Genomic DNA, 23,801 nt, shown 5'->3' with positions numbered 1-23,801 from the left:
GAGCCACAGTTCTACATTCATCAGCTCTTGTGACAGTAATCACCTGAGGACATCACAGCCCTCTATGCTAGAACCACCGTTCTCTTTGGGATGCGTCTGAATTCACGAGATCTCCCTTGCCCAGCTCCGAGCTCAATTTCCTTGCTAATGTGGGACTGGGATTTATGAAGACTGCACGTGGAGTCCGGGCCCCCCATCCCGTGGCCACGTGGTCCCGAGATCTTTCACGCTGCTCTGCTTGGCGACACCCGCAAGCCTAACCAGTGCCGTGGAACTCGAGAGAATTCCTTGTAACCGATGGACCCGCAAAACGTGAGGGCTGGACCAGGCAGGGCGAGGGAGGTGTGGTGGGCAATGGAGGACAACAGGGTCTGGGCAGCGGACAGACAACGGTCACCCACGTGTCTGAGATTTCCCAGGTCTGACTTTGGGGACGGGTGCAGCTCCTGAGGGGTGAGGCGGCCCAGGGGGAGGTCACCCCACATCTGCATCCATTTAGGAGAAGTGGGGGCAGGCAGCTGTGACAGTCTGATGGCAGGAGACCAGAGCAACACAAAGCAAAGGGGCTCTAAAGACCAGTAAAAATGGTGCGAGTGACTCAGGAATCTGTAGGGTTCTCAGCAGAAAACGCCTCTGGCAGAAACACGTGTTGCCAGGCACCGAGGGCGGTTTCCATCATCAGCTCTGGTCTTTAAAAATTTTACTTTTCACCTTTCTCCAGCTTTTTTGAGATGTAACCGACATGTAATCAGTACTGCTTTTTAACACTACACTGTTTTAAAGTGTTTCAGAAATAAATATCAAGAGAAATTCCAGAGAATTTAGCCCGCCTTGCAAAAAAAGAGGTAAGGGGAACCACTATATATAAAAATAGGTTAAAAAACAGATTTCTCATGTACAGCACAGGGCACTATCCTCAATATCTTGTAATAACCTTTAATGGAGAAGACTATGAAGACGAATACGTGTATGTATATGCATGACTGGGACACGGTGCTGCACACCAGAAATGGACACGTTGTAACTGACTGTACTTCACCAAAAAAAAAAAAAAAAAAAAAAGAGTTAAGGGGAGAGAGGAGGTATGTAAGACGACCCCCTCGGGGGGGCGCACCTGGCCCCAGCACAGCACGGGTGGCGTCCTCGATGATGACACTCCTGGTGAGTAACATCTGAGAGGATGAACTAAAAGCCTCGGCCGGAGTGAAGGGCTCACTTTCCTAGGACATTTCCCCCAAATCCTCCTTTCATGCCGACAGCGAAATAAAGTGCACGAGGAGAGACACCCCGGGGTCTAGCTTCCCCCGAAGTTACACACCAACCAGCCTTTCCGTGTGCTCCCCACGACAGACTGCAGTTCACGCAGAGGCGGAATTCGTTTCCCCTTTACTTCTGCTGAATTAGGACGACCGACATCGGGGCTCAGTGTGTGCCAAACTTGGATTTTTTCAAAGCGTCATTTGAGTTTTAAAAGTTACATAAGTGATGGGAACATAATCGTCTAGGGAATCCACAAATAACTTTTTAAAAAGTCATAAATCTGGATTTCATGCCTCATAGTTTTCAACAACTGCAAGAAATAGGTCAGAGCTCGAACACGGTGAGGTCTTTTTCTCTCGTATCTGAGGCGGGCTGCTCCGAGCCTTTTCCATATGCTGCGGTGGGACCGACGTCAGCTTTCAGCCATATTTGGTTCCGAATTGCTTTTCATTGCTTCTAGCATTCATTTTTCAAAAATCCTGATAAAACACACATGGAAATAACTTCTTAGCTTTATAGGACTTTTTTATTTGATCCTTTACAAACTGTCAGGTAGTTGGCAAGAAATTTGCAAACTTGTATAAAAACACTAGAGCAAGTCCGTAGTGTCATTTAAAGTTGGAGGTTCTCAGCAAAATTTTGGAAAGGGCTGAAAAACTGACCGCCGGGCAGGGGTCCGGAGGTCCTGATTCTCGCGGCAGTCTTATTCCAGCTCCGTGTTAACATCACCTGGGAAGCTTCTAAAACACCTCAAAGCAACTAGGCCGGAACACCTGGGGGGCTGAGGCCTTGGCCTTGGGAAGTTTGAAAGCTCCCGGGTGACCCTGGTGGGCTGCTGGGCTGAGAGGATTATAACCCTGGTCTTTAAACTGGATGGCATCCTGTAACCACCTGGGGAGTTTTAAAAATACCAGTGCCTGGGTCCCCATCCAGACATTCTGATTTAATTAAAGGGGTCTGGCCCGGGTAGCAGGAATTAAAAATAAAAAATCCCCCAGGTGATTCTAACGAGTGAAAACCACTGTGTTATAACCCAAGAGGTGCCGAAGAGCACGCAGTTTCACCCAGGACAGGCCCACGGGCAGCTCCAGCGGCCGCGGTCTAAGAAGGCAGCTGCGGTATGTGCTTCCCAAGTGAGTGCTTCCCCAGTGGGGACCGGCTGCCCTGCTGGGATCCATCACCCAGGGAAGACGAAAGTATGGTCCCTGGCTTTAAAACAGCTTGAAAGATGCGGGGGAAAAAAATCATGAAGTCAGTCAGTTCAGCTAATCAATTTCAATCCCCAAACCAATCAGCACCCACTCAAAGATGAGCTTTCTTTTTAGAGCTGTGTGCTGGGCTCTGCCTGCCCTCCCTTCTCGCTCCTTTGTCCGCAGGGCTCAGGAGATCAGGCTCTTTGCCAGCAGCAGGGACAGTCCAGGGCCAGTCGGTCCGGGTTGGGCTTGGCTCCGAGCTGCTGCCCCAACCCTGCCCTCCTGTCTGTCCATCTGTCCGCCCGTCCGTCCTGCTGGGGCTCCAGCTTATCTTGCTGGGGAGGAGGGAGCTCTCAGCACCTCCAGCCAGCCCTCGCATCCAGGGGCTGCCCGAGCAGTAACCCCCCGGTTGGCCTTCCTCACCCAAAGCCCGCCCGAAGCCCAGCCTCCCCATCTCCGCCAGCTTCTCACGGGTGCACTGGTTGCTCTACTGCCAAGCACATCCTGGACAGGACCCAGCTTTATGACACGGGCCTCCTGGTTTCCCATGGCTGCCAAACCTTTTTTGGGTTTTATGTTGGTCTCCACAATTTCTCATGTGCACCTTCCTGCCTCCGAGGTAGCCCCATCCCACACTGCTGCCCAGTATGGAGGGAGGAAGAGGCATTTCCTTCTGTCCCCTCCTCGGGGTGACAAGCACTGGCCGTCTGACTCAACGCACAATTCCATTTTCATGGGCAATGACCACGACACCCAGCACAGGTCAGGTGTTCTAACGAAGCTTTTATTCAGAGCTGTTTTTTGGATTGAGATTTATAACATGACCTACTGTGAATTTTATTTTTAGGTGTAATTCTGATTTCTCAAGTTTTTTTTTCTCCCTCTTCTTTGACGGTTGCTAGATGTTTTAGATATTATATCCTACATACAGGTAAATAAAACAACTTCATTGTTTCAAGGTTTCAAGAATTTATGTTTCCTTATACTTATAATCAGGCATGTTCTTCAAAGGATGAGGGAGAAAGGCACTTTCCAGAACCTTGTAGTGCTTCTGGATTCAGCAACATTGGGCTGCCCACAGGCGCCGCTGAACTTGTCAAATGTGTAAAAACTTGCTTGCACATTTTTTCCCCTACTTAACAAAACCTGCGATCTGTATTTATTTTTTTAAGCAAATTAACATTCTTTTTTAAAAATTACAAAAATAACTTCTTTAATTCCCAATGCTTAACAATGAAACCTGATTTCTCTACATCCTACAAATGAAGGCACAGGCCAGTGGCCATTGACTCCGTCCCTTCCAAGACTCAGCTTGGAGGGTGGACTGGCGCTCGTGGCCCTGCTGCCCAGAGCCCAAGAGGTTTGTCACAAGACACTGGCGCTTTGCAGCGCTTCATCTCCATTACGCATTGTTCGCATCTGTGATTTATTTGCTGCTGAGCCTTTGGTCAGAACTGCGACCCCAGCCGTAACATCTTCCTGATGCTCTGCCTTGTCGTGTGGTTTCTGGGAACAAATCACAGTGAAAGGCCAGGGACTCCCTCTCTAAGTTTCAAAACAATGTTTTGAACGCGCAAAACACGTTCTTTTTCAATTAATGTGAAGTCCGGAGGGAGGAGGGGCACAGGGAGGGAAGAGAGAAGGGTAACTGACAAACTCCCAGGAAGGAAAGATTTCCCTAAGGATGCTGACATTTGGAAAAGGGGATAAAAAAGTCCCAAGTGACTGTTCTAGACTTTAGGAGCCTGGGGAGCATGGGGGCTGGGCGCTGGGAGCCCCGGGTTCCTTCTGGTCCCCCGCTTGCAGCTGGCTGTGGGCTCCGGATCACCGGGACCTCACCCACCCCTGCGACCTCACAGGGGAGATGTGAGCACGGAAAGGAGGGCTGGTTCTCCGTGGAGTAACAGAAGGGGGTGTTGCTGGTGTAACCTAAGTTTTTACCTATAAAGTGGAGGGATTTCTTTCTTTTTAAAAAAACAAATTAACACTTTGTGCTGGATAATCTCCTTATGCTCTTTTTGTGTGGACCGTGTTGCTGTGACGGTTCCTTCTCACTAACGTCCTCGCTGCTACTCTTTTGTGCTGAGCAACTTGATTCCCACCCCCACCCCGCCCTCCGGCCAATTTCGAAAGCTTCTACTGCACTTAAGTTTATAATCCTAAGACATTTTGTCCATGTTACAAAAATACGCTGGGGAACTCAGACACTCACTGGAACGCTCCATCACATTATAACCCACCCAAACAAGCAGTCCTGGGGGCTCATTAGGGATTTTCCTCTCCTTCGGGGCTCAGCACGATGTGCCGGAGGTCCGGCCAGGTTGCTGTGTGTTCGGGTTCGTTCCTCCTGACGGCTGTGCTCATTGTTGTGCTACTGGATGAACATACCAGGATTTTCATCCGCTCACCTGCTGACGGACATCTGGGTTTTTCCAGCTATCAGATATTATGAATAAGGCTGCTTTGAACAGTTGCAAGTCCTTTTTGCAGACAGATGCTTTCCTCTCTCCTGGGTAAGCACCTAAGAAGTGGAACTCCTGGGCCATCGGTGAGTATACGTTAAACTGCAGGAGGACGCTGCCGAATAGCTCCTTACGGTGTCCGTGCCATTTCATACTCCCGACGGCAAAGTGTGTGTTCTGCCTGCTCCGGGTCTTTGCCATAACTTGGCATTTTAGTTTCGGCATTAATTTGGCCGCAGTGGGTGAGTGTAGCAGTAGCTTGCTGTGGTTTTAATTTGCATTTCCCAGATGACCAGTGTCGTTCAGCATTTTTTCACGTACTTCTTCACCATCGACAGAACTTCCGTAAGGTTCTTACGTCTTGCCCACTTTTAAGGAACTTGATAACGTTGAAGAATTCTTGATATATTCTGAATACAAATTCCTTTTCAAAATATATAGAGTATGAATGTTCCCTCCCTGTTGGGGGCTTGCCTCTTCATTTTCTTAATGGTGTCTTTCAAAGAACATTAACTTTTCTCCAGTAAGTCCTATTTATCCATCTTCCTCTTGTGGTCAGTGCTTGTGCTTGGGTTTGTATCCTAAGAAATTTTTGCCCACCCCAAAGATCACAAAGATTTTCTCCTACTTTTTTTCTAGAAGTGTTTTCAACCAGTATTGTTTGACAAAGCGTAAGGTCTGGGAAGCTCACTAGAGACCCGGACATGGGATGGGGAAGAGGAGGGGAAAATGAAGGAGAGAAAGGATGAGAAAACTGAAGACAAAGTGGAGCTGGCCCCCCTTGGTTATTACACATATTGACAGGCTCATGAAGAGAAGCGCATTCCTGGAAACCGCAAGAGCTCCCAGACATGGACGTGACCTGAAGGAGGTCCAGGCGGTGCTATTTATCACTTTCTGGTTTTTCATCCTTTTAAAAAAAATTTATTCTTGAATATTAAAATTTTTTTCACATGTAGGATGGATTCATTCCTGGGGCAAGTGGGAGAATACAGGCAGCAGACTAATGCTCATGGTCACAGGGCCACCGAGAGCAGCGGTCAGGAGCTGATGCCATGGGTTTACCGCACACTCACTGCACAATCACAGATGTGTGTCTACTTCAAGACCGTACTTGTCAGGCCATGCTTAGTTTACTGTATCTCTTAAAATAATCCAAACTGAATAAAACCAGAAAGCACAAAAGAAGAATCCTTCAGAGGGTAGCGAGAGGTCAGACCCAGGCGCAGAGTTTAAAGAGTAAACTACGCAGACTTGGGCCAAGAGGTGACTAAGAGGGAAGGAGATAAGATCTGTCTACAAATACCTGGAGGCTGTAAACAACAGGAGAGCAACAAACCCCAGCAGCCCACACAAAGGCTGACCAGGAGTCTCCGGTGGCGTCCAGGAAAGGAAGTGGACGGCAGGGAAGCCTTCCCACTGGCGCTCCCGGGGAGGGGCGACCGCGGCCCCCCGCCCCCTCCATCCTCCGGCTCCCCTCCGCCCCCTGCCCCAGCGCTGCAGGTCTGGCTCTGCCCCCTTTGCAGGGCCACCCTCCAGGTCAGGGCTTCACAAGGCAGGTGGCGGTCAGGCCCCCTCCCGTCAGGGTCCTTAGATTTCACTTCCCCGCCCAGAAACCCTCACAAAACTCAGAGACCATTTCCCTCTCTGGCTCCAAACGCTGTGGATCGAAGTATAGAGACCTTGGTCATGACCTTGGTTTGGTCTTAGGGCCGCTACCATGTTGCCCCTTACGACCTTCCATCGTTTCCAGCAAGCACCCTTCCTGAACCTTTCTGCTCAAGGAAAGCAGCCTTCCAGACCTCTGTCTACACGGCATCTACTCCTTGTCACCTCCTTCCAATCAGATCCATCTGAACCCAAGAAATTACTGGTGTCTTCAAGGTATGATCCAAGGGATTAAAAAAAAAAAGAACACAAAAATGTGGGCCTTGCCTTCAAGAAGCTCATTATCTAGCAAGAGAGACATATCTAAACAAGTAATTAAGCTAAGTTATATGAATTATCTTTTTATACCACAGTATTTAGACCGGTGATATGAAAACAATACTGTAAAACCATAACAGAGGGTGAAATTAATTTTTCCTGGAAGGTCTGAGGAATGTTCCCAGAAAAGTTTGTCCCCAGGATAATTAGGAAAAGGATGTGTGTGTGTGTGTGTGTGTGTGTGTGTGTGAGAGAGAGAGAGAGAGAGAGACGGGGAGGCAGCGTGATGGTGGTGAGGCCTGGCACAGGAGAGACCACCATGGACAGCTTGGTTTCAGGCACAGGAGGCAGCCCTGTGGAGCCAGCTGGCATCTAGGGGCTGGGAGGCGACAGAGCCGGTGGGAAGGTGTGCTGAGCATGAGTTTGGGAAAGGTTTTGAATGCTGTGTTACAGAGACTGAACTCCATCTTGCAGGCAGAGGGAAGGCACCAGAAATTTCAAAGGCTGGCTCATGAAATGTACCAGACTGTATCGTGGTGAGAACTGTGTTTTCTAAGGAGAACCAAAAGGGACAGTGGACGTGGAGGGAAGAAACCTCTGGGATCCCAGCTGACGTGCACGCAGCCCACAACGGTGAGGGCTGAAGGTGACTCCAGGGCTTTGGGACCGTGTGGCTGCAAGGCTGGCGACAGGAAGCTCGGAATGAAGGGGAACTTAACTGCGTCCCCGGGGGGCTCGAGCCCACGTTCCTTCCTTCTCGCCGCTTCCCGGCCGGCTGCCTGCCTCTGCGTGGGCCCGCTGAGCCTGCAGGGACCGACACGCCCTGCTTGTTCCTCACCTGGAGGCTCGCTCGTGAAGCTGTGTCAGCAGGCCCCGTGCTGCACCTTTTTCCGAGTAATGTGTGCGTCCAGTGGTCGGTCAGTGTGAGACTCAGTGACGCAACCCCCTTTCAGTGGGGGTATCTGGAGCTGTGACGGCAACCAGAGCCGTCTGGGCTGAGGGCGGGCAGCCCCCGCCTCTCCTGCTGCCTTGTGGCACTTCTCGAGTGGCCTTGTGTGCCTCTTACTGACCCAATGTTACAAAGAAAAAAAACAACCCTGCACTTATACAGACTCACACAGGCTTGCTTCTCTCACATCATAGGGATATTGTTTTGTTCAGTGTTATTTAGTCAATGAAAAAAACCTAATGAAAAGACATCTTTCAGCACAGAACCCTAAACCCACTCTGCCTGGCCACATTCACAGTCTCCGGTGAGTCTGGAACGTGGAAGTGCGGCGTGGCAGGCCCAGCCCTTCCTCCCGGGGAGGCGTGTTGGCGGCCCGGCTCTGGGGGGGCGCGCCGAGTGAGCCGGGGGAGACCTGGCGACGCAGCGGCCGGCTGGCAGTGCCACCCGAGCCCGGGGAGCAGGCCCGCGCGCTCTAGTTTGCACCATGCGGGGCACCACCAACGTGCCTACAGTGGCAGGCTTGTCAACTTCAAAAGGAGGCACTGCCTGGATGGGAAAACAGGTCAAAGACCTTAACAGACACCCCACCAAAGATGATCTGCAGATGAGGACTGTTCCACGTGATCTGTCGTCAGAAAGATGCAGACGAAGGCAGCAGGGAGAGACCACCGCACACTGTTAGAACGACCGAGACCCAGACGCGGACAGCACCTAGTGCTGACAAGACCCCGGGGCAACGGGCGCCCTCATTCCCTGCTGGCGGGAAGAGAAAACTGAGCAACCACTTTGAAAGACAGTTCGCTGCTCTCTTACAAAACTAAACAGGCCGTTACCGTACAGCCCAGCAATCAATGTCCACGCAAAAACCCACGCACAAGTGCGTTTAGCAGCTGTGCTGATAACTGCCAAAGCTTGGAAGTAACTCATATCCTTCAGTGGTGAACGGATAAACCGGGGCACACTCAGACACTGCAATATCATTCAGCACTAAGAATAAAGGAGCTATCAAGCCCTGAAAACACATGGAAGAAACTTAAATGCACATTCCTATGTGGAAGAAGCCTATCTGAGGTCATACACTGTGTGATTCCAACCCTATGACATTCTGGAAAATGCAGAACTCTGGAGACAGCAGAAAGGCTGCTGGTTTCCAGGAGCTGGCGGGGAAGGACCAGGTGGAGCACGGAGGGGATCGGGGGCAGGGAGACTGCTCTGTATGACACCCTAATGGTGGACACATATCACTGTGCATGTGCCCAAACCCAAAGGACGTACAACCAGGGGCGAACCCTGATGTAACCGTGGGCTCTGGGTGACGGTGACGTGCCAGCGCAGGTTCGTCACTAGCGACATGGGTGCCGTCTGGTGCGGATGCTGACAGAGAGGCAGGGAGTCTATGTGAAGTCTCTGTACCTTCCTCTCAATTTTGCTCTAATCCTTAAACTGCTCTAAAAAGAGGTCTTCGTTTAAAAAGAGAGAGACAGAGAGGGGGGAGGGACGGGGTGGGGGGGCAGCTGCTTCTGGGAGGAATACCACTTGGTTGGCACCTGCCCCACCGTATCTCTGCATCTCTCTGATGCGTCCTTGAATGGATAGTGCATTTGTAATGGTCCTAATTTAGCAGAGGGCAGGGCCCAGGACTGGGGAGCACCGGCAGGGACCCCGATTCCCGGGCTGTCTCCGGGGACCCTGCCCCGGGCTCCTGGCTGAGTTCCCCTGGAAGCAGCACCGGCCTTAGTGCACCAGCGAGCCTTCTCCATGCTGAGCTCTTGCCAGGGTGCCTGCAGCTTTTGCATGTTTTAAAGACCCATCCTGGCCTCATCTTTCAGAAAAAAGATGGGAAATTAAACCTAAAGATGTCTGTGTCGACACAAACTCAGCTCAAGTCATTCCTGTAAGTTTTTAATACTAGGAATCAAACTGTTATCTAGCTTCTGCTGTTAAGTTTACCAAACAACAGCGATCAGAACGTGAATCCTCCGTGTTCTTCATCTTCATTCACCTCAAATCCAGACCCCTGACCGACAGCTGGTTTTGAAAGAGTAAGGGCACTGAGGTTAATGACTGTTTCACTTTGCTGTTTCTTGTTTTGTACATAGGTAACTACAAAAAGTGCACATATAGACACATATAAGGAGAGGACCCCCCACACTTTGTTTATTTAATCTTAATAGCGGATATTTTTTAAAACGCACACAATCTCTAATTGAATCTCTCTGTAATTTCCTGCACCCATCCACTCCCGTTGCCTTAAAAAAATACCAAAATGAAGATAAAAAGTAAGTCCAGGGGAAAACTACCAGGAGACTATTTCCACAACAGATGACTCAGCTAGCACCTGAGAATTTGTTGTGCTTGTGTGTGCCGAGGTTTTGAACTTCCTGTTTCAATAAAATACCAAACAAGTTGTGTTTCCTTTACAAATAAGCTATTACATCAAGCCCTGTTCCTATAATTTCAGGGTTTTGTCTCCATTCCAACATTTTCTTTGGCAAATGTAGAAACATTCTAATTAAAGTGGAGAGGAAAACAGGCATCATTCATCACGATAAGAATAATGCACAAAAGAACATCCTCGGCTTTTCATTCCCTCGTGAAGTTACGCTCCACTTTAAACAGTTGGGGGCCTGGCGTCAAGCAGTCCCAGGCTGATTCCCAGGTAATGACCTAAAGTGGGCCTGACTCACTGGAGAATGAAATTCCAAAGGTATCAATAATTCCTGTCCCAGGCCTAGCAGTCTCTTAAAAATATCCTTCCGGGCCGAAGAGGAAGGCATTCCTTTAGGTGATCACGTAACAACATGAAGGTTTCTTTTCAAGATTCTGAGATTAGACGAGGCCTTCCTATTTATAGCCACGGGAGCCCGAGTTGAAAGGAACAGCCTCACTTCCCTGGAGTCTTTAAATGTTCACGTTTATCAAGACTTTTAAAAGCCACATACTTACTCTGAGAAGTGGCATCTAAATAGGTGAACACTTTTTAAATCACACGGTTGAATCACAAGTCATCAGGGTCTTCTCTGCTGCTCCTCCCCAGTTGGTAGGGGGTGAGTGCGTGTGTGTGCGTGTGTGTGCGTGTGTGCGTGTGTGTGCATGAGCATGTATGCAAGTGTGCACATATTTTATGCAAACGAGAGCCAAAGCTCCTTCTCTTTTAATTTAAAAGAACCAGATTTGGGGAAGTCAGAATCTAAAATGCACCCGAGGGGAAGCTGTAGTAAGAAACAAGCAGCTCTGGAAAGTATTGAGGCTTTTCCAGCCGCAACCCTGAAGGTCCCCGTCAGCCCACCGGCTCACTCTGCACCTGCCTCCACGCTCCTTCCCTTGGGGATGGTTGCAGCAGCAACACCCAAGACACGGGTGTCCCTCCGACTCCACCTGCAGACTGACAGCTTACACGCGGTGCAGACGCGGGTGCTACAGCTGAGCAGAGCTGCAGACACAGGCTCGTGGAGGGCAGCCAGCACCAAACGCCTTTCCAAAAAGCTTCCCTCTGCTCTAAGGCAGTGAGTGCGCTGACCTTTGTAGGCAGTCTTTCTCCAGGGCGGTACCCTCCGTGGTCTGCTTTCTCTGTTGGACCCCACCCGGCCAGAGTGCGCGGGAGAGGCCGGGTCGATCCTGCTCACCGCTGACGCCCGAACTTCTCAAGGTGCGGAGCCTGGCCTCCTTTCCTCTCTCTGCTGTTTGGGGCTGGGGGCTGAGCTGTCTCAGGTTTCGGGGCCTCTGCTCTGCCAGATTCTTCACGATGGTGGATTCCCAAAGGCTGGCTCCTGCACCCTGTCCCAGAGAGAACAGGCTCTCCAACCCTGACCCCCAGTCCAGCATGGGACCCTCCATCTCTCAGAGCGCAGAGTCTCCAAGGAGGCACATCAATCCACCGCCTTCAGGTCCCCCCTTCCTGCCCCTGCAAGTTTTGTGTCCTGGGGACATTCCTGCTATGGGCGACTTAGGGGCAAATACGGGCACACCTTGGAGACTGCAGGTTCGGTTCCAGACCACCGCAAAGAGTCACACGAATATTCAGGTTTCCCAGTGCACATAAAAGTTACGTTCACACTACACTATAGTTGAGTAAGTGTGCAATAGAATTATGTCCCAACCCCCCCCAACTTATGTACCTTAATTAAAAAATACTTTACTGCTAAAAAATGCTGTCATCTGAGCCTTCAGCAAGTCATCATCAAAGGTCACTGATCACCATAAAAAATAACATAAGTTTGAAATATCATAAAAAGTTTGAAATATTGGGAGAATTAATCAAAATGTGGCAAAGAGACATGAAGTGAGTAGATGCTGTTGGAAAAACGGTGCCAACAGACTCGCCCAATGCAGGGCTGCCCCAGACCTTCAACTTGGAGGAGCGGCAGCACAGCGAGGGGCGGCCGCACACGCCGGCAGACGCGCTGAGCTAACGGCCGGGAAAGGGCGGCATCGCGGGGAAACGCGGCGGCTCACCCGGCCTGCGCTGGCCGGCGGGCACTGCTGTGCGTCTACGCACGGTGCTGCCGGCGCAAAGGCGGAAAGCGCAGAACGTGGCCTTGAGAAGCTCACACTCTGCTAAAGGGACAGATGAGCGCAGGGTGAGCAGCCACCGAGGCCGGGGTGACGTGGGTCCCCTAAGGGAAGCACGTCATGTGCAGGAACGCAGTGAGTTCGGAAGCAGCACAGCAGCGGAGAGGCTGAGGGAAGAGGGTTCGCTGTCCTGAAGGACATGCTGTCAGCAGTGGACAATCAGGAAGAGAAAGGAGCCCCCCCCCTTCACTCCCGCCCTTCCAGGTGCCCCCAGCACTGGGATCCCGTCTGCGGCTCCCGGACAGCCCTGGCTGGATGGGGGGACGCTGGGCCAGGACTGTTTGCGGGTGTGAATCTTTCGGGTCTCAGTGCTGAGAGGCACCCGCACACAAAGTCCCTCTGACACGTCAGGTTTGTCCCTGGTGAGCAAAGGGACCAGCCCTTGCTCTAGAGTCACCCTGCAGACCGGCCACGAAGGAGGCCTTTCCAGACGTGCAGCACCGCCAGGCACAGGAGGACAGCGGACGAGACCCTGTGTCCCGCCTGCTTCCTTTCCTCAGTACGTTCTCCGTATACACGGTGAGGAGGGGAAGGATAACTTCACGGAGACTTCCCGGGCTCCCAGTTTGCCGCCCGGACCGGACTTGCGAGCTTAATTCTCACGGCAGGGGTGGGCATCGCACGCCCTCCCGGGATGCGGGCAAGTGCCGGGAGGGCTGAGTGCGGCGGCCCGACCCCACCTGGGGCTCCGGCCACTGGCACCATCACTCCCTTCCTGCCCCCTGGCGGGTCGAGAGGATTATTTTAGGATCTCTGCCGATTCAACTGACCTCTGAAACCAGTAGGTCCCCAAATCCTACCATGTCATCCACACATTCATTCTCTGCTTTACTGAGGGCAAGTTGAGAAATAAAAATTGTATACACTTAGCTCGGACATTGTGATGTTCTGATGGACGTACACACGGAGATGACAGCCACCAGGAAGTGGACTGACACCCCCATCACCTCACTCAGTGACCTTTCTGTGAGTGGTGGGACCACTTAAGACCTACGGTCACTCATCTTTCCCTCCTTCTGTGGCCTCACTTGGGCCTCAGCCACTTTCCGGCTGACACTGATCGTCTTCCACTGCAGAACCACCCTTTCGGAAGACTGGGAATTCCTGTGCAGAAGGGACTTACTGGCCTGGATCTGGTTGGGTCGTTTCAGTTCTAGTTTGTTGGCGTCTACTGGGTTCCAGACTCCATGCTGGCTGCTGGGAATACACATCAAGTGTCCCAACCCCATCTCCTGGGAACCCGTCTGGGTGCCCCATCCACACGCAGCTCCCCTGCACGCCTGCCCCTCCCACACCAGCTCCACACACAGGCTCCCCTGCCCATCCTCAGTCCCGGGTGGCTCCTCTTCTGACGCCCGGGCTCCATGGCCCGTCTGAGCCACGGAGCCAACTGGCCTGCGTGTGGAAGTGCCCCCCTGCGGAGACAGATTCCTTCAGCTCCTGTGCACCCCGAAGCTGGCCGGGCTACAGCTGGTGGGGCTCACTGCCTCCCTTCCTCCACCTCCAGGGGAGTGAACCCAACCCAAGGTGATGAAGGACGTGGCAGAGGGCACAGATCCAGTTCGAGGCAGAGCTAAGAGCTAAGCCCAATAAAACTATCAAAATACTTTCCAAACTCCTTTCCATTTAGATGAAGAACGTGTCACTCGGCTTACTCTCTTCAGGACGTAGCAGAAGTGGCCCTCTGTGAACATATGCTGGCAGCATGTGAAGGACTGTGCCTTGAAGGACACAAAAACATGTATTTTTTTCTTTTTTTGTAAAAAAGGAAAAAAAAAAAAGAAAGAAGGAACGATTCACTTCTGACCACTGTTTCAAAGTGAACTGGACGTGATCAGTGGCCCTTGTTTCCGGGTGGCGCGAGGGTCCAGCGGGATGTGGCCCACCACCGTGTTCTCCCCGGAACTTGTCTGTCTGTCTGCGCACTGACTGCAGAGCCGGCGGGACCCTCCCCACCAGAAGCCACTTTCCCACAAGAAGAAAACAACCAACAGAGTTCTGTTTTTATCGAATGACTCCAATCTCAGCAGAGAACCACCTTCACGGGGCAAGGTGATCTCCTCTGCTCGGGAAGCCCTGAGCAGCAATTCTGAACATCATGCAGGCTCTAAGCACATGCTGACAGCATCCCCCAACCTGGGTTCATAAAGGTGCCTGGGACCTTCACAATCCGAGCAAAGACAGAAATCCTCAGTGAAAAACCACATCTGAACCGCAGGCTGGAGGCAGCAATGTGAGAATAAAGCTTTAGAAACATATAGAGAAGAACAACGGCCTGGATCACTTTAAAAATAAGTAAGTACAGCCTGGACATTAGAGCGACTGTGACTTCAAAAGAGGAAAGAGAGAAACCGACAACTGAAGGGAAACCGTTACGTATTTGAATTAAAACCAAGTGAGATGACAGCAAATCTTTACGCCCCGGGACGAGGCCCACCGAAAACCAGAAGCAGAGACGGGCGGGGGGCTCTCAGCAGACGTCCTCTCCATGGCTGCTGGGAGTGGGCAGCTCGGTGCCGGGCGTTAGAGTCCTGGACAGGGGTCACTTACATCCTGCAGGGCCACCAGCCCAGGTCTAGCGAGACCAAACCCTTCCTCTCCTGGACTCAGTGTCCTTTCCTGCAGAGGACAGGGCAGCTTGAGGACTCTGAAGCTGAGAAGGCTCCTCGGTGTCCTTTTGAAATGACTTTAAAGACCCCAGGCTTTGACCTCCTACTACTTACCAGGTGCTCCTTCTCATCTAGGAACTGGCCACGTGCCTTCAGATGCCTCCTTTAAGCCTCACACCAGCCTTGGGAGGTGGGGTTACGATACCCATTTAACAGATGGAGAAACGGAGGCTCTGAAGAACCTTACTCATTTTCTAGGACCTGCTGACATCTGCATTTCTACTCGGCGACACTGGACTCCAAACAGCACCCTCCCCACGCAGGGACCCACCTTGTTCGAAAAGTCACAGAAAAATTATGAGATAAGAGGCAAATTCCGGATCACTGTTACCTTTAGAGGGGGAGGGAGAACGGGATGGAATTGGCGGGGGCAGGGGAGAGAGTTTGTAAGATTTTGTAAAATTTGCAATATTTTATTTATGAAAAGCAAATGAAAAATGGAAGCAACGATACTATCAAGGTGTGACCAAGCTAAGCGGCAGGTATATTTATCGTCCTATTTTATTTCCATGTGCTCGAAATACTTCATTAAACGTATGTATAACGGGGGATAGTTACTGGCGATGAGACTCTGGGAGAGGTTCACAAGGTTTTCTGTTCTCAGTTAGCCTCACAGAACTTTCCCCACTTCTGTCCCACAGGTCCCCCCTCCAGCATTTCATTATGGAAAATTTTAAAACGTCCGGGTTGTTGAAAGAACTTTACAATGAACACAATTTACCCACTACCTAGATACATATAAAATCCCTTACCTCTCTCCCTTTTGCATTTAAATAAACAAAGAGTGTGCCACACGGATCAAAATGAGGAGTTCTGTGGGTTTTAGACTAAGCTGCCCCTAGTAGAATTCGAATGCCGTCTGTTCAAACCCAAAGCAGAAGCTATGAGTCTCTGGGTGTTATTTCCGTAAAATCCAACCCTCAATCTTCGCCAGTGATGCTGAAGCAGGAGGTACTAGAATTATTTGCTTCTCTCAGGACTGTATGTCCTGGGATGTAGTGTTTATAGCTCGTTACCCAGCTGACAAAGCACGCTGGCAGGGAGGCCGCCAAGATGTTTCCAAAGGGCTCTTGAAATACTGTTGTGTTTAAGGACTTTAACGTGTTTTTAGAAACTAGAGGACAGGAGAGAAAAACACGTGCCAGCCTAACCATGCATCCCACACAGGGGGTGATTTCAACGGGGAAATTCCCATCACGGACGCATATACTGACGCCATGGGGCAGGAGTGAGGAACCGCTGTCCCTGAGGTCTATCACTCAACATTTGATAATCAGCAAACGCCAGGGGAGATCAAGACCCCGGTGGACAACAGCCCCGGAGCTCAGCTACGATGTAGCCATGACACAGAGCGCTCGCGAACGCAGGCGCGCAGACAGTGCGGATGCGTTTGTAACCGGTCATCGCACTGAGCAAGGTGGCCGTGGGTCTGAAGCCGGCCTCCTCTGCCCCCAGGAGGGCCCCAGTGACTGCACGCAGCCTCGGTTTCGTCCTCTACAAAGCCGAGAGCACCCTAATACCGGCCTCACAGAACTGCTGTCAGAGTGGAGTCAGTTAACACATGCGAGTGAACTTTGGAATCTCTCAGTGCCTTTAAGAGACTACGACCGCCAGCATCGCAGTTCTGACATCAAATCCTTTCCTTATGCTGTTTTAGCCCACTTTGTCACGTTTCTGTGATAAATTATTGCTTGTGACACGTCTCGGCACAGATTGGCATCCAACACGCCACACGAGAACAACTGGTTTTAGAGCCACATTCCAGATTAAGCCCCTTGTCAACCTGAACCCAGAAACCAACAGACTCTCCAGTGGCTCAGGGCCAAGTGGACTCGCGTCTGAGAAGGAGCCAGCCTCTTCCACTGCGCACCCCGGGGGGTCTCACTCTTCATGCTCACTGCTTCGTGTTCGGCTGAGCTGCCCTGTCAAACATTTCAGAAAACGCAAACCGAGTTCTGCTTTCCACCCTCTTCGGGCCTGCAGCGACTGCGGGCTGGTGCGCGTTTAAGACGATGTTGTTCCTCCACCCTGCCCTCGACAGTCATTCTTGCTTTACATGGCGTCCTTACTTCTACGTACAGCGGTGACACAGTTGGAACCTTGAGTTTTTTCACCTCCTGTTGTAACACACTCTCACGCTATTGAAAACCCTCTGTAAAAACAGTTTGTCAAACTCTGCATAACATACGGTCATTCTCCTGGTACTGAATGTTGGTTCCTCACCACCCAATTTTTTGCCATTCTAAAGAAATTTCTAATGCAGAAAGTTTTTAAATGAGGGTAGCACGTGAAATGCAACAGAACAAGATAATTCTTGGGGACCACAGGTGTCTTTTCTAGGCATGCCTCTGAGGTGCTTTAAAGTAAAAACAGTTATTTATGAATGGAAACTTCTCTTGAATTATTTTCATTTTAATGAGCACAGGTATGTAGAATTACCCAGTACACACTGCTGCATCTTCACATCTTGGTTTTATGACAAGTAAGATGTGAAAGCATTCAAATGCTGCACATTGACTTAATAATTGATAAAGCCTGAATGAAGACTACACGTAATTTATTAAATTACAACAGATGCCACAGCAACGTTTGAAAAAAAAAGTCACTGAGGAAAACAGGGTAAGTAAGTGTTTCGCGTTCTGAACGCACACCTCAGCACAGCGTCGCAGCCGGACCACGGCACCTAGCAGGGTCTCACCCAAGCTTCCTGTGCCCCCCTTCCCCACCAGCGTGTCTTCCTGAAAACAAAACTTTGTTGTTCAGGATTTCATCATTTCCAGATGCCTGCTCTTCAAATGACATCCAGAGTAACCCACGCTGATGTCACACAGCCTGGAATTTCTGGTGGGAAACCAGTAGATGAGCTCACTGGACACTGAGATCCTGTTTTCATGTCAATATCCTTGGTAATAAAATATGAGGAAAGAGAGGAAGTATAGCGTATAAATAAACGCTCCTCAGTCACCATCCCAGCCTCAATTTATACCGAAAAAGGTTCCCATAAATTGAGGTGTCAGTTGTTCAAGAAGGAAAAAAAAAAATCCTTAATAAACGAAAAAACATTAAAGTTTGAATTCTGTAAAATGACTCTATTTCTGCGTCACTACATTTCTCGAATGCTGATCACCAGAGGACAAACCTGCCTTCCTGAGACTGTGGCTGGAAGATAGGTGTCTGGGGAAAATTCTTGTAAATTTATCTAGGTGGTTTGATGATTTTTATACTCCAACTTTCACATATTGATTAAGAAAAATCTGTTTGTAAAAGCAAAAGTATATTTTCAGTGATCACTGTTTCATCCTTCCAATTTTGTAACTTCTGCCCTTTTTTCACCCTTTCCATCATTTTTCCTCATGTCCTGTAAGTATCAGCTGATTACAAACTACATGAAGTCTCTTCCACTGGAACTGGGGTTCCAGCCCGTCCAGGATGGCACCAACAGGTGGTGCAGTGAGGACTCCGGACAGAAAACCGCGGGGAGGAGACAGGCAGATACAGTGATGATGAGCCCAAGGCCTGACCGGACTTACACATGTCCCGGGAAGGCCAGTAACCACGACCGTCGAGTGGACTGATGACCCCGCTCAGCGCCTCCTTGGGGGCGGGGAGAGCAGCCGTGCTCAGGGTGCTTCTGTTCGGCTAAGCAGTCTGGTGCTGGTCCAAAGGGATGCGTCCCAGCTCACAGACAGGACCCTCCCTGGTCATTCCAGCATGCCCCCCAGGAGGGGCTTTCCCCTACTCCTTGTGGGAAGGAGGTGCTGATCAAACATGGCTTGTTTCCCCAGGGACATTCTCATGAGCACAATTTGCTTTTCAGAGCTTTCCTTTTTAAAAAAAAAAAATTTGAAGTGAATTTCAGTTCTTGCTCCAATAAAGGTCGATGCCCTTTGCAGGCTGACAGCTTCATGGTTGGCCCAAACCTCCTTCAGGGTTAGGGTTAGGTTTAGAACAAGTGCAAGGCTGAACCACCCCCACCCTGCGGGGACGAGCCGGAGGTGAGGGCCCACGTGCCACGCCGGGTGGTCAGTCCGCTCCAGGACCGGCCCGAGCGGGCTCAGCACCCCCTCCCTGCCACGGACAACGCTTCACCCTCCATCCCTTCGTGCCCGCCCTTGGCAAAATGAAACTTCTTTCGCATCTGTTTCCCCCAAATGGCCAGACTTTGGAGAGCTTTAGACAGCATGGTTCAGAGATGCCTTGGAAGGGAGCCTGAACTCTGTGCACCTCTGTCCCGGGGAGGCCTTCATCAAGTGGGCCTGAAACACCTCGGTCAGAGGACACGTGCTCAGAGCTCAGACTCAGCACAATCACATCACCAGTTTAGGTGACAAAGCAGCTCCATCACACGTGTCTGGGGACGGCTCATCCCCGGCTCCCTGGCTCATCCGTGTCTGGCTCTCCGGACAGGGCCGCCACAGGTACTTGCTTCCTTCCTCGTTTACCAAAGCGTCCTCGTCAGTAAGCGTGCGTCCTCACAAAGAAGCCCTGGGCTGCAACCTTATTATTGAAGACTTTTTAAGACCACGATAAACCGCGCAGGCCCCAAGACCGCAATTCTCCTGAAAAATTACCAAGTGATATGTAACCATACACAACTGTATGCCAAAAATTGTAATCAGATTCTTAATAATCAAAACTTGGAAATGACTCAAAAGTCCGCCAATCACCAAATGAGGAACAAACAACATCCTGCATCTTGGCGTGGTGGGGATCACAGAACTGTGCACAGCTGCCAGAAGTCATCCAGCAAGACACTGGAAGTGATGAATCGTACGGTATGGAAGTTGTACCTCAGTAAAGCCGGGAGGAAAAAAAAAATCTCGAGCTGAAACAAACAAGACAAAATCTAAACCAGAAGCAGATCTTGTGATAGCAAAGTCAGAGCACGTCCAGCTGGAACCCAACGTGGCCGAGTCAGAAGTCGGCTCAGAGGGCTCTCTATCTGCCAGACTTCGGTGAGTCATTTTTCCTTTCAAATTATATTTTGTAAAAGAATGAGGCATCGTATAGAGTTCTGGTCTCTACAGCTGAGACCACCAGCAGAGATGTTCAAGTCTGCTCACACCAAACCGAGACACCACCGACAATCCAAATCAGTGGGACCTGAACAGGTGTGCGGGCTCCGGGCTGATGAGAAGTCCTGGCCGTGCAGTGAGGGCATCGCTGGTCCCCGGGCTGCCCGCTGAGAACGCCCCACTCCCGGGGCTCTCAAGTGGGGAGTATTTCCATCAGATAGGATCTCAAGCCAGGATGCCCATGTTACAGGAGGATGTGGGACAAGACAGGTGTGTGTACGGTAGGCTAACACTGGTGGGATTCGGAGGCAAGTTTCCAGATCTCTCATCCCTCAGCCCATCCAGAACAGTGCTGCCGGATGACCTCACTCCAGCTCACTCACGGGTTTTCCATGGCCACCACTGCCTACAGATGCGAACGGCCATCATCTTCCTTTTCCAGATTTGTCTCTGCCCCTAGCTCCATACTGGGGAGCTCACGGTTTCTTGTCTATACCTTGAACTTTTCCTCCTGTTTACTTTTACTCTGTGTTTTCTCCCAGAACACAAAATAAATTGTGCGTGTCCTTCTAAACCCCATGACCGATGTACAGCAGACGCTCAGTAACTTTCCTTGGAAACTAAAGGTCGGTTTTGTTTTTTAAATTTGCCTTGCACACCCTGTCCCCCATAATTGCTCATGAAGAATAAAATAGAGACCAAGGCGTCCGGCCACCTTCATTTCACAGAGAGGAGAAAGCAGCAGTAGTGACATGTCATCCCTCTCTGCGGACATCACAAGAGGAGGGCCAGGAGCAGCGCACGGGAGTCCCTGCAGCATGACGAGGCGGCGGCGACACCTACTGTCACGAGTACATCTCAGTAAAAGAACAAAAGACATTTCCGGGGCACCCTTGTTTTGCTACATTGAGAAAGGCAACCCGGGGGCGGGGGGGGAAGGTTTCCAGAACTTGAGGATGAGGACACTCGGATCACGGGTCCTGCTGCAGAAAGCAGCGCGGAGGTGGAAACGTGGGCAGACAGAGGCCCCAGCCACGCCTGCAGCAGAGGGGCCGGGGTCCGCGGATGGGCCCCCTGACAGCTGTGGGGACCACGGTCAGATCGACTTCCCCAGAGCATCCTCCAGAAGGGCCCCGTTTAAACAGGAGACGCGGGACGACGGCAGGCCACGTGGCACAGCCCTCCCTCCACACGGCCCGCGCACCGCGTCTCTCTGCATCTGTCCGGGTCCCCCCGCACCTCCTCCCTGGCGGAAGAAGACCCTTCTTCGCGATGCCCATGAGTCACTTATTTGCCGCAGGAAAATTCAGACACAGAGACATTGTGTCCTACTTTGAAAATTCTGGAGAAATAGTTTCACTCCCAACCCTCAAAAGTGAATTGCTGGAGGGCAGTTTATATTTCTAAAATATCACTCCTTTGTGCTGCCAAGAATGCTGGAACTGGGGTGGTGGGGAGGGGTCATCTACTGATTCCTGTGGCCGGGTTAATCAAACCTGCCAATGAGACTCAGCAGGAAGCTTTCTATAGTTTATTTGGGCTTTCAGACTCTCAGGCCCTCCTGAGACGCTCGTTCTGCTGTGTGTTCACCCAGCATGGGGGCACAGGGTAACAGGGGACACGGCTTGACCCAACTTGTTCAGCAGAAGAAGCACGTTTGCCCGTGCACTGCCCGAAAATAGCCACATCTTGTCAGAACATGACTGTGTCTGGAAAATTCAGGCAGGACAGGACCGTTTTACGGTAAAGTCGCTACACACTGCTTTGAGTATTCCAAATTTTGGAAAAGATTAAGTGATGCTGTAGCCAACACTGAGAAAGGCCTTATAAGATAACCTTCAAAAACATTTCCTCCCCCAGTTGTAATGGTCTGAAAGGGTTAGCGCTGGAAGGAACTGTGTCCTTGTAATAAGTTTATGGTAGATTTGGACGTATCAGTACACACAGGCGAAAAGCACTGGGATAAGAAGAGATTAAAATAAAAAAGAATTACTCTGGTAAGAGTTCTTTAACAACAATCTCCATCTGCTGTGTCTCCTGTTACGTCAGCTGAAATATTTTTGTGGGTGACTTTGTTCGCACTAGCTTCTAACTTTTCATGGTTCACTGAACCCTGGATGGTGAGAGGAATACAAGCATTTAGGGAGAGGAGGAATTCACATCTCAGAAGAACGTGGAAGTTCCTTCCTCCGTGAGGTTCCAGATCTGTTGTATTATTTTCAATGTGTGTATTAATTCTGCATCCAATTTGTAATTTTAAGGACAAATTCAACATACGGATCTGAGGGTTTCAGTTACAGAGGAGCCTGGGAACTGGCAAGCGTCTCCGAGGAGTGCCCAGGGCAGGAGGGCTGGAAGGGTCTGAGGGCCACCAGAGACAGCCCTGCGGGTCTGGCAAGTCTGGCAGAAAACCCAGTGCAGCCGTCGGACTGGCGAGGACTTCAAAGTACAAACAACTTTACCCAACAAGCCTCCAGACAGCCACCGAAACGAAGCCCGCCCGCCCCAAGTGCTCACAGCTCCAAGCCTAGGCCGGCGGATGGCACGCACAAGTGCCAAAGACGGCGATGCTAAGGGCCAGCAACCACCCAGCAGCATGGCTCTGACAGGGGCTGCCCGCACCGCCGTGGTGGGGCCAGGCCGGCTGCGGACCCGCCCCCAGGGCAGCCCGCCCAGACGACTGTGACACCTTCTAGGTGACGGGGGGGGGGGGGGGGGGGGGCGGGCGGCCAGGCGTCTCGGAGGCCTGACCTCTTCCCTTCCCATCGTTCCTGGCTTCCCCGGCTGCCTTCTGCTCCCTGGTCCTCCTTAGAGGTCCTCTTTTGAGAACCCCTCCCCCATGCCTCACTCCTGTCCAGCAGCAAGTGTCCTTCCTGAGACCCTGTGGTCACACGACACAGATCAGCTCCTACCTTCGTCCCTTCCAATCCCGTCACCAGCTTCGTTTTACCACGAGGATTCACCATTCTTGACGTTACCTGTACACAGATGTGCATCTTCATCAGTGTATCCCCTGCTGCACAATAGCACCACGCCCGCGCCAGCAGGGGTGCTGTCTGCTCTGTGCACCGCGCCGGAGCCTGCACCCCGCAGGTACATCGACGGTGGTCAGCGCGTGCGTGTGGTCTAAGGAATCTTTCACAGGACACTGTCAGTTGTTATTTGCCTCAACCCTTTCTCCTTGGATCCTGCTCACAGAAGCACGGGGCACCGTGGAAAATCAGGCATCAAACACTGAACCACACACAGTGAGGGTGTCTTCTTCACACGCCTTCCTAACGTCCTTGTGAGAATGTGTAGTAAGAACTGTCAGGAGATGCTGTTCCGTTTTCACACGCGCTCCTGACGCCTGCCACACGCTAACGATCACAGCCGAAGCCGAGGGGGCCCGGGGACAGGCTGCTTTTACCCTAAGCTCATGCTCTTCTTGGTCCCGCAGTTAGGAACGGCGCAGGGCCATTCGATTTCAGGACAGCAAGTACATACCTGCCTCTGTTTTAAAAGTGATGCAGTTGCTGACTGCGTGAATATTTACGTTCAGCGTACGGAAGTGTTACAAGCACACAGCTGTCTACAGGAACAGGAATCAGCAGACTGTTCACGCCATACGCGGAGCAGCGTCGTGACCTCTGGGGAAGTCACTCTGCCTTCCCGCATCTTCGTTTTCTTTCTGTAGATGAGGGCTCCTTCTGAGTCCCTCCCCAGCTCTGAGCTTCCTTCGCTTTGATGTGATAAAGGACCGCAGGTGGAATCAA

The 23,801-nt window shown here is 51.1% G+C and overlaps 1 protein-coding gene across 3 annotated transcripts in view; it reads right to left on the bottom strand.

Moving 5' to 3' along the window:
* MCPH1 (microcephalin 1) overlaps window positions 1–23,801 on the bottom strand; it is a 188,071-nt gene that overhangs the window by 23,517 nt on the left and 140,753 nt on the right. The window contains exon 13 of one of the 3 annotated variants that reach the window (XM_074353777.1): window positions 1,150–1,739. The exons of the other annotated variants lie outside the window; for them this stretch is intronic. Within the exon in view, the coding sequence (XP_074209878.1) occupies window positions 1,731–1,739 (9 nt within the window). The 3' untranslated portion in view covers window positions 1,150–1,730. Of the gene's footprint in view, window positions 1–1,149; window positions 1,740–23,801 lie in introns of those variants that run through there. 3 annotated transcript variants of the gene reach the window in all.

The sequence above is a fragment of the Camelus bactrianus genome, chromosome 26 (assembly GCF_048773025.1).
Source record: "Camelus bactrianus isolate YW-2024 breed Bactrian camel chromosome 26, ASM4877302v1, whole genome shotgun sequence".
NCBI classification, from domain to species: Eukaryota; Metazoa; Chordata; class Mammalia; order Artiodactyla; family Camelidae; genus Camelus; species Camelus bactrianus.
Note: the sequence above shows the minus strand (reverse complement) of the source record. Positions and strands in the feature narration are given on the sequence as shown.